Source organism: Hydractinia symbiolongicarpus, chromosome 7, assembly GCF_029227915.1.
Source record: "Hydractinia symbiolongicarpus strain clone_291-10 chromosome 7, HSymV2.1, whole genome shotgun sequence".
NCBI lineage: Eukaryota > Metazoa > Cnidaria > Hydrozoa > Anthoathecata > Hydractiniidae > Hydractinia > Hydractinia symbiolongicarpus.
Genome location: NC_079881.1, coordinates 32,479,245 through 32,490,204, shown reverse-complemented (window position 1 = coordinate 32,490,204; position 10,960 = coordinate 32,479,245). Strand labels below are relative to the sequence as shown.

The following is a 10,960-nucleotide window of genomic DNA, read 5'->3' as shown; positions in this document are numbered from 1 at the left end:
ATATAATTAGGCACCTTGTAACGGAGATTACATCCCATGTGTGCCGATCCACGAAACTTTCCGGTAAAATGACAGTGATCCCTGACCTTGATGTCATCATCACCAAATTCTCTCATACAGATGTGGCAGTTGGTGGAATTTTCATATCCATCAAGTTCTTCATCGGTTAGATCTTGCATACCAAGTTGTGGAAACATGTTGTATAACCTTTTCGCCTCGGAAACCACATGATCCACAAAGCGCGGAACACAGTCATCACCACGGTAAAGCTTCAGAGGGTCCAAAACTTCACCATGAGCATATTTACTATAACAACAGAATCCGGTGGGGATATGTTTACCAACTTTCTCGGTGGACGATCCACACTCTATCTCTTCAGGTTTTGTAAAAGCTTCAAAATCGGCATACATGATGAATGGGGCTTTGAGCTGGTACTGACCGTGGGTGAAGGTTAAGGTGCTACCCTCCTTAGGGAGTTGAATATTAACGGCATCGTTATTCTTACAATACTCAAAGTGCTCATCCCTTTTCCGTTCGCTTGGAAAACCAGAGAGACAATTCAAGCAATAATGCTCTTTATGTTCATGCTTTGAGTTGGCCTTGCTTAGGACACCACTCAGGTTCTTAACAGCGATATAATGCCTCTTATCCCCTTCACACAGTAAAAACAAAACAACCGTCTCATCCCGGTCAAGATGCTTCGACTTTCGACACATATAGACACCCTCTATGTCATCTTTTGTCAAAACATGCACGGCGATATCAGGGTTCCTTCTCTCAAACAAATCTATCTTGTTTAGAGCCATTGGGAAAGTTAGACCACCCCAATTGCACTTGTCTTCAAACTTCTTAAGGTTTGAGATTCGTTCAGGATGATTATCAATCTTATCATGATTGAGAGCAGCGATAACGGCCCATTTGAAGCATTCTTCATCCTCGTTATGTGGGTTAATCACAGATCGCTTTCCACTGAAATTCTTGGGTAGCGGTAAGTAAGAACTACCTCTCGTTAATTTTAGCTTATGAAAGTCCACATGCATATGCAAGATTTTATCGATTGTGAACCCACTGGCGGGTAGAGCAGGGTTTTCAATCTGCTCGATTATCTTATTACGGATCCGATCAAAAACATTAGAAATGTCATCGTTAGAATGTAATACCTCCATATAGCTATTGAACGCTTTGTCAACATATACACGTGGGGCATCGGTCGAGCCGGTGTCCTCTTTTACCCATTTCACCCACAGTGTAGCCTGAGTCTTCAGCGACTTCTTCTGCCTGAGCACTTCCTTCATCAACCTCTTAACGATAGGCTTAAGCTGTTTGAGAAAGACCTTGACATTCCTCTTCTTACCATCCGAGTTTATCTTGAAACGTTTGTATGAACGGTCAACTTGCTTTTCACTATAGGTCTGGTTTTAGCCATTTCTTCCTGCTCAAAAATATCCATGTCAGAGCCAGATCTAAATGGTCTAGGTCTCGGTCTCGGTGTTGGTATGGGTATAGATCCATCGGATCCTAGAAAACTCCCCAGAGATTTGATTGATGTAGGTGGTACATGTATGGCGGGTCTAGATGTTGTTAAAGGGCTGTAGAGTCTAGGCGGTCCGGTGTATCTAGGTGCCGGTATCGGTCTCCGCACCGGTCTAGGTGCCGGTCTCGGTCTCGGTCTCGGTCTAGGTCTCGACACCGGTACGGGTCTCGAGGGTCTCGGCATGAGTACCGGTCTAACCGGTGCTGAAACGGTAGTTGGTCCCAATAATTCGATAATCTCGGCCTTTCTGAGCTTTGCGTAGCCATGTAGGCCGCGTTCCTTAGCGAGTTTTCTTAATTCAGCAAAGGTATTTCTCGAAGTCATGCTTGCGTATGATATACGAATACAGAATCTTTAACCCTTTTTTTAAAAAAAATCGTAAACCGTGTCGGAGGGTCATGAGTGTCCTAGTTTGTGGTTGCCACACCGTGCTAAAATTGTAGTAAAACACGCTAAAACACACAGAGTGCCGATCCACCGTGGGTGAGTATCCATCGACACCACGGGATTTTTTGTTACCCGCCCGAGTAACAAAGGCCAGGAATTCGCGGAGATATCCATGGCGTGCTAATCGCCAACCTCAAATACGATCTATAAAATCGGGTTAAAGATTCTGTATTCGTATATCATATCCAACCATGTCTTCACCGATCGTACGCGCCCTCACCTACAGCAGAGAATATATTGATGACTTTAGTCTTTTCACGCTCCCTGATTTAAGAGCCAGAGCGAGGTACCTTGGCCTACATGGATACTCGCGGCTCAGAAGGGCTGAGCTTATCAGATTATTATTATCGATTGATCTATCGCATTATTCCCGCCGGATAGCAATCGAGAGTGTTCCGACACCTAGACCGACACCACCCACCTACAGTAGAGAATATATTGATGACTTTAGTCTTTTCACGGTCCGTGATTTACGAAACCGAGCGGGTTTCCTCGGCGCATCTAGATACTCGCATCTAAGAAGGGACGAGCTTATCCAATTATTATTATCAATAGATCATACTCATTATAATGAGCCCGGACCCACCAGACCACCTCCATTTCAACAACCGGCACCTGGATCGGTACCAGCACAGCTTGACATTGATGAAGATGAGGACGATGATGAGAAGAGGACGACGAGGACAAGAGCGCTGATTGATCGTGATTTTTTTAGTGATGACGATGATGACCTAGATGAATATGATAGATGTATCATTTGTCTTTCTAAAAGAAAGAGCGCAACCTTTGTTCATGATAGAACGGGACATTGCTGCTGCTGTTTATCGTGCGCATATAAATTGGAAAAGGGGGAAGATAATTGTCCCGTGTGTCGAGCGCCAATAGATTTTGTCATTAGACAATATTGAACATGAATTCCCGATATTTGTTACCCGCCCGAGTAACAAAAATCCTGAGGTGTCGATCGTCCTCCAAGACTGAGCCATAGCGGCCATATCTGCTGACCACCCTGCGCGATCCCCAGCATCATCTTTACCAGAAACAGGTAAAGATATCGCCCCCTTTTTCACCAACCTTGCACATAATCAGGAGGTAATTCTGTATCTTCAGGTATTAACATCAATTCCTCTTTTACAAAAGCCCGTCCGGGTCCGTCTTGAACATAGTACATTACACGGTTACCAGGTTGCGCTATTACCTCACGCAATCTATATGTGTTTTTCGACCATATTCTATCGGTTGCCCGTCTCCGCCCATCATCATGCTCTTCACCAGGTTGTAGTAGATATCTATACAGGCCATCTTTTGGTAATTCTACTTCAGGTGGATAATTCTCTTGATTAACCAGAGGCACCTCTTTCATTATAATAGCATCTTTTGGTTTCATACCAATCATCTGCGTCTTTGTATCGTTTAGCCTATCAATCAGTTTATACAGATGCTTAACCCATGTAGATGATACCTTTTCAGAATCATTCAGTTCTTGAGCATCTTGTATTTTGAATAAATTTTCCGCAAGTATCTTGTTCAACGCCTCAACAAAAGCTGTGTGCGTATGCTTATATTTTGTAGTCGCCCTTTTAATTTCAACCTTATGCTTCTCCAACAGCTTTGTCACATCTGCTTTGAATTCTGAACCGTTATCACATTGGAAAGTTTTTGGATAAGTTAATGGTCCGGCCTTGTAGATGTCTTCAATCATAGCGGCAACCTCTTTGGCTTTCTTAGTCCTCAAAGGTCGGGCTACCTTGTATCTGGAAGCAGCATCGATTCCCGACAAAATGTACTTATATTTATTACCATACAGTATGTCACCGGGCATGTACAATAAATCGAATTGATGTAAATCATTAGGGGTGGTAACTTCATAATGTGGTCTTTCAACATGTTTTGGGGCGGGTAAATGTACTTGCCAAAATGCTTGTTTTGATAGCCACTTCTTAATCTCCTTTGGTTTGAAGCCGAATCCTCTTAAATTCTGAACAGCCTTTTGTCCTTTCCATAAATTTTGAGGTTGATAGTAAGTCTCTTGAAGTTTTGACATGTTTTATTTATGCACACCTTTATTTATCTCCTTTTTGTTATGATGTGGTACGATAAAAGTGCTTAAAGTTTTCATATGTATATGTATATGCGTATATGTCGGACATGAATACCACGCCGGACTACAAATTGATGAAACTGCGAGAGTTGCGAGAGATTGCCAAAGCTCGTGGGGTGAAGTATATTTGCGCGATGAAAAAGGCCAGGCTGATTGAGGTGATTGAGAAGAATGATCTGGATCCGACATACATCATAGATCTGGATACCAAGCTGGAATGGTATGGATACTGTACCGGTTGGAGGGAGAAAAACAGGGAGGCGTACCTGAAATGTCAAAAACGTTATAACGACAAGAGATCTAAGTGATTGTGCGCATTTTTGTTACTCGGGCGGGTAACAAAGGCCGGGAATTCGCGTTCAATATTGTCTAATGACAAAATCTATTGGCGCTCGACACACGGGACATTTATCCCTCCTATTATTCTCCAATTTATATGCACATGATAGACAGCAGCAGCAATGTCCCGTTCTATCATGAACAAAGGTTGCGCTCTTTCTTTTAGAAAGACAAATGATACATCTATCATATTCATCTAGGTCATCATCGTCATCACTAAAGAAATCACGATCAATCAGCGCTCTTGTCCTCGTCGTCCTCTTCTCATCGTCGTACTCCTCTTCCTCTTCTTCCTCCTCTTCCTCCTCATCGTTGTACTCCTCTTCCTCTTCCTCCTCATCGTTGTACTCCTCTTCCTCTTCCTCCTCTTCCTCCTCATCGTCGTACTCCTCGACATCATCTATGTCCATATATGTCCATATTTCATACGGACCCGTGGCGACTGCATAGACGCGCGCTTCTATTATGGGAGTTCCATAGTATCCGAGTCCGACTCCTCCGGTGCGTAAGACACTTCGAGCTTTTACGTGTTCTATAATATCATCATAGGATTTATGATCAGAGTCCGGACCGATCCCCTCAAAGTCATCATATTGTAGTTCCAATATTTCGACCATGTTCAGTAATTCTTCGCAACAAGATCTGCTGGATGCGGAATTCAGGCATGGGTCTATTGTGCGGCCGAAATATTCGTCCGCCCAGGAGCCGAATCTTTCGAGGAACTGTCGGTTTTCGTCATCTGTAAATCTCGACGTCATGGTTGGATATGATATTATATACGATATAGGAATTTTTATTCCAATTTTTATAGATCGTATTTGAGGTTAGCGATCCGCACGCCATGGATATCTCCACCCACCGATATTTGTTACCCGTACGAGTAACAAAAATGCGCACAATCACTTAGATCTCTTGTCGTTATAACGTTTTTGACATTTCAGGTACGCCTCCCTGTTTTTCTCCCTCCAACCGGTACAGTATCCATACCATTCCAGCTTGGTATCCAGATCTATGATGTATGTCGGATCCAGATCATTCTTCTCAATCACCTCAATCAGCCTGGCCTTTTTCATCGCGCAAATATACTTCACCCCACGAGCTTTGGCAATCTCTCGCAACTCTCGCAGTTTCATCAATTTGTAGTCCGGCGTGGTATTCATGTCCGACATATACGCATATACATATACATATGAAAACTTTAAGCACTTTTATCGTACCACATCATAACAAAAAGGAGATAAATAAAGGTGTGCATAAATAAAACATGTCAAAACTTCAAGAGACTTACTATCAACCTCAAAATTTATGGAAAGGACAAAAGGCTGTTCAGAATTTAAGAGGATTCGGCTTCAAACCAAAGGAGATTAAGAAGTGGCTATCAAAACAAGCATTTTGGCAAGTACATTTACCCGCCCCAAAACATGTTGAAAGACCACATTATGAAGTTACCACCCCTAATGATTTACATCAATTCGATTTATTGTACATGCCCGGTGACATACTGTATGGTAATAAATATAAGTACATTTTGTCGGGAATCGATGCTGCTTCCAGATACAAGGTAGCCCGACCTTTGAGGACTAAGAAAGCCAAAGAGGTTGCCGCTATGATTGAAGACATCTACAAGGCCGGACCATTAACTTATCCAAAAACTTTCCAATGTGATAACGGTTCAGAATTCAAAGCAGATGTGACAAAGCTGTTGGAGAAGCATAAGGTTGAAATTAAAAGGGCGACTACAAAATATAAGCATACGCACACAGCTTTTGTTGAGGCGTTGAACAAGATACTTGCGGAAAATTTATTCAAAATACAAGATGCTCAAGAACTGAATGATTCTGAAAAGGTATCATCTACATGGGTTAAGCATCTGTATAAACTGATTGATAGGCTAAACGATACAAAGACGCAGATGATTGGTATGAAACCAAAAGATGCTATTATAATGAAAGAGGTGCCTCTGGTTAATCAAGAGAATTATCCACCTGAAGTAGAATTACCAAAAGATGGCCTGTATAGATATCTACTACAACCTGGTGAAGAGCATGATGATGGGCGGAGACGGGCAACCGATAGAATATGGTCGAAAAACACATATAGATTGCGTGAGGTAATAGCGCAACCTGGTAACCGTGTAATGTACTATGTTCAAGACGGACCCGGACGGGCTTTTGTAAAAGAGGAATTGATGTTAATACCTGAAGATACAGAATTACCTCCTGATTATGTGCAAGGTTGGTGAAAAAGGGGGCGATATCTTTACCTGTTTCTGGTAAAGATGATGCTGGGGATCGCGCAGGGTGGTCAGCAGATATGGCCGCTATGGCTCAGTCTTGGAGGACGATCGACACCTCAGGATTTTTGTTACTCGGGCGGGTAACAAATATCGGGAATTCATGTTCAATATTGTCTAATGACAAAATCTATTGGCGCTCGACACACGGGACAATTATCTTCCCCCTTTTCCAATTTATATGCGCACGATAAACAGCAGCAGCAATGTCCCGTTCTATCATGAACAAAGGTTGCGCTCTTTCTTTTAGAAAGACAAATGATACATCTATCATATTCATCTAGGTCATCATCGTCATCACTAAAAAAATCACGATCAATCAGCGCTCTTGTCCTCGTCGTCCTCTTCTCATCATCGTCCTCATCTTCATCAATGTCAAGCTGTGCTGGTACCGATCCAGGTGCCGGTTGTTGAAATGGAGGTGGTCTGGTGGGTCCGGGCTCATTATAATGAGTATGATCTATTGATAATAATAATTGGATAAGCTCGTCCCTTCTTAGATGCGAGTATCTAGATGCGCCGAGGAAACCCGCTCGGTTTCGTAAATCACGGACCGTGAAAAGACTAAAGTCATCAATATATTCTCTACTGTAGGTGGGTGGTGTCGGTCTAGGTGTCGGAACACTCTCGATTGCTATCCGGCGGGAATAATGCGATAGATCAATCGATAATAATAATCTGATAAGCTCAGCCCTTCTGAGCCGCGAGTATCCATGTAGGCCAAGGTACCTCGCTCTGGCTCTTAAATCAGGGAGCGTGAAAAGACTAAAGTCATCAATATATTCTCTGCTGTAGGTGAGGGCGCGTACGATCGGTGAAGACATGGTTGGATATGATATACGAATACAGAATCTTTAACCCGATTTTATAGATCGTATTTGAGGTTGGCGATTAGCACGCCATGGATATCTCCGCGAATTCCTGGCCTTTGTTACTCGGGCGGGTAACAAAAAATCCCGTGGTGTCGATGGATACTCACCCACGGTGGATCGGCACTCTGTGTGTTTTAGCGTGTTTTACTACAATTTTAGCACGGTGTGGCAACCACAAACTAGGACACTCATGACCCTCCGACACGGTTTACGATTTTTTTTAAAAAAAGGGTTAAAGATTCTGTATTCGTATATCATACGCAAGCATGACTTCGAGAAATACCTTTGCTGAATTAAGAAAACTCGCTAAGGAACGCGGCCTACATGGCTACGCAAAGCTCAGAAAGGCCGAGATTATCGAATTATTGGGACCAACTACCGTTTCAGCACCGGTTAGACCGGTACTCATGCCGAGACCCTCGAGACCCGTACCGGTGTCGAGACCTAGACCGAGACCGCGACCGAGACCGGCACCTAGACCGGTGTCGAGACCGATACCGGCACCTAGATACACCGGACCGCCTAGACTCTACAGCCCTTTACCAACATCTAGACCCGCCATACATGTACCACCTACATCAATCAAATCTCTGGGGAGTTTTCTAGGATCCGATGGATCTATACCCATACCAACACCGAGACCGAGACCTAGACCATTTAGATCTGGCTCTGACATGGATATTTTTGAGCAGGAAGAAATGGCTAAAACCAGACCTATAGTGAAAAGCAAGTTGATTGAATGGAGAGACTGGTTGACGAAACATGTACCTAAGGCTATTAAGGATAAAACAACAAAAGCTTTCAAAACCATGAAGGATAAGATCATGGGTTTGTATAAAAAGGGCAGTGGAGAGGAAGAGGTGAAAGAGGTGGAAGAGGTGAAAGAGGAAAACCCCTATACCCCCATTGAGGAGGCGTTTGACCGTTCATACAAACGTTTCAAGATAAACTCGGATGGTAAGAAGAGGAATGTCAAGGTCTTTCTCAAACAGCTTAAGCCTATCGTTAAGAGGTTGATGAAGGAAGTGCTCAGGCAGAAGAAGTCGCTGAAGACTCAGGCTACACTGTGGGTGAAATGGGTAAAGGAGGACACCGGCTCGACCGATGCCCCACGTGTATATGTTGACAAAGCGTTCAATAGCTATATGGAGGTATTACATTCTAACGATGACATTTCTAATGTTTTTGATCGGATCCGTAATAAGATAATCGAGCAGATTGAAAACCCTGCTCTACCCGCCAGTGGGTTCACAATCGATAAAATCTTGCATATGCATGTGGACTTTCATAAGCTAAAATTAACGAGAGGTAGTTCTTACTTACCGCTACCCAAGAATTTCAGTGGAAAGCGATCTGTGATTAACCCACATAACGAGGATGAAGAATGCTTCAAATGGGCCGTTATCGCTGCTCTCAATCATGATAAGATTGATAATCATCCTGAACGAATCTCAAACCTTAAGAAGTTTGAAGACAAGTGCAATTGGGGTGGTCTAACTTTCCCAATGGCTCTAAACAAGATAGATTTGTTTGAGAGAAGGAACCCTGATATCGCCGTGCATGTTTTGACAAAAGATGACATAGAGGGTGTCTATATGTGTCGAAAGTCGAAGCATCTTGACCGGGATGAGACGGTTGTTTTGTTTTTACTGTGTGAAGGGGATAAGAGGCATTATATCGCTGTTAAGAACCTGAGTGGTGTCCTAAGCAAGGCCAACTCAAAGCATGAACATAAAGAGCATTATTGCTTGAATTGTCTCTCTGGTTTTCCAAGCGAACGGAAAAGGGATGAGCACTTTGAGTATTGTAAGAATAACGATGCCGTTAATATTCAACTCCCTAAGGAGGGTAGCACCTTAACCTTCACCCACGGTCAGTACCAGCTCAAAGCCCCATTCATCATGTATGCCGATTTTGAAGCTTTTACAAAACCTGAAGAGATAGAGTGTGGATCGTCCACCGAGAAAGTTGGTAAACATATCCCCACCGGATTCTGTTGTTATAGTAAATATGCTCATGGTGAAGTTTTGGACCCTCTGAAGCTTTACCGTGGTGATGACTGTGTTCCGCGCTTTGTGGATCATGTGGTTTCCGAGGCGAAAAGGTTATACAACATGTTTCCACAACTTGGTATGCAAGATCTAACCGATGAAGAACTTGATGGATATGAAAATTCCACCAACTGCCACATCTGTATGAGAGAATTTGGTGATGATGACATCAAGGTCAGGGATCACTGTCATTTTACCGGAAAGTTTCGTGGATCGGCACACATGGGATGTAATCTCCGTTACAAGGTGCCTAATTATATTCCGGTTGTCTTCCATAATCTGAGCGGATATGATGCGCATCTATTTATCAAAGAGCTTGCGAAGAAGTATGGAGAAGGTGGTATGAGTGTAATCGCTGAAAATAAAGAGAAATATATCTCTTTCTCTACCGATGTTAAGGTTGGTGAATACACCAACAAAAATGGTGAGACCAAAGACAAAAAGATAAAGCTGAGATTCATCGATTCATTTAGATTTATGTCAAGAGGATTAGGTTCCTTGGCTGACAATCTATCCGATGATCAGTGTAAAAACCTTAGAAAATTCTTCAATGATGAGCAATTCAACATAATGAGAAGGAAGGGTGTATACCCATATGAGTATGTTGATTCATTCGATAGGTTTAATGAAACCAGGCTTCCTTCGAAAGATGACTTTTATAGCAAGTTGAACATGAATGGTATCAGCGATGCTGATTATGCGCATGCCCAGAAGGTGTGGAAGGACATGAAAGTTGAAAATATGGGCGTTTATCATGATATCTATCTCAAGACGGATGTTCTGCTTCTGAGTGATGTGTTTGAGACATTCAGAGAGACATGTTTGAAAAACTATAAACTAGATCCCGCTCATTTTTACACGGCCCCCGGATTAGCTTGGCAGGCATGCCTGAAAAAGACAGATGTTAAGCTGGATTTGTTGTCAGATATGGATATGTTACTGTTTGTGGAGATGGGTATTAGGGGCGGTCTCTGTCAGGCCGTTCACAGACACGCGAAGGCAAATAATCCATATATGGGTGATATGTATAATACTTCGGAAGATACAACCTATCTACAGTATCTTGATGCTAACAATCTGTATGGATGGGCTATGATACAGAAGATGCCCACCGGGGGGTTTGAGTGGGATGATTCCGGTAAATTTACACCCGAACTCATTTCAGAGTTGGCTGTGGAAAACGGTGAAAAGGGGTACATGCTTGAGGTTGATGTTAGATATCCACATAATCTTCATGACGCACATAACGATCTTCCTTTCATGCCTGAGAGGAAGGTTATCAATGGTGTTGAGAAGCTGACACCGTGTCTTTCGGACAAGAGG

General features: G+C 42.9%; 1 protein-coding gene across 1 annotated transcript; it reads right to left on the bottom strand.

Moving 5' to 3' along the window:
* Positions 1–1,363: 1,363 nt before the first annotated feature.
* Positions 1,364–1,858, bottom strand: LOC130648662 (uncharacterized). The gene has a single exon (XM_057454717.1). The coding sequence runs from the start codon at positions 1,856–1,858 to the stop codon at positions 1,364–1,366; it is 495 nt and encodes a 164-aa protein (XP_057310700.1).
* Positions 1,859–10,960: the final 9,102 nt, after the last annotated feature.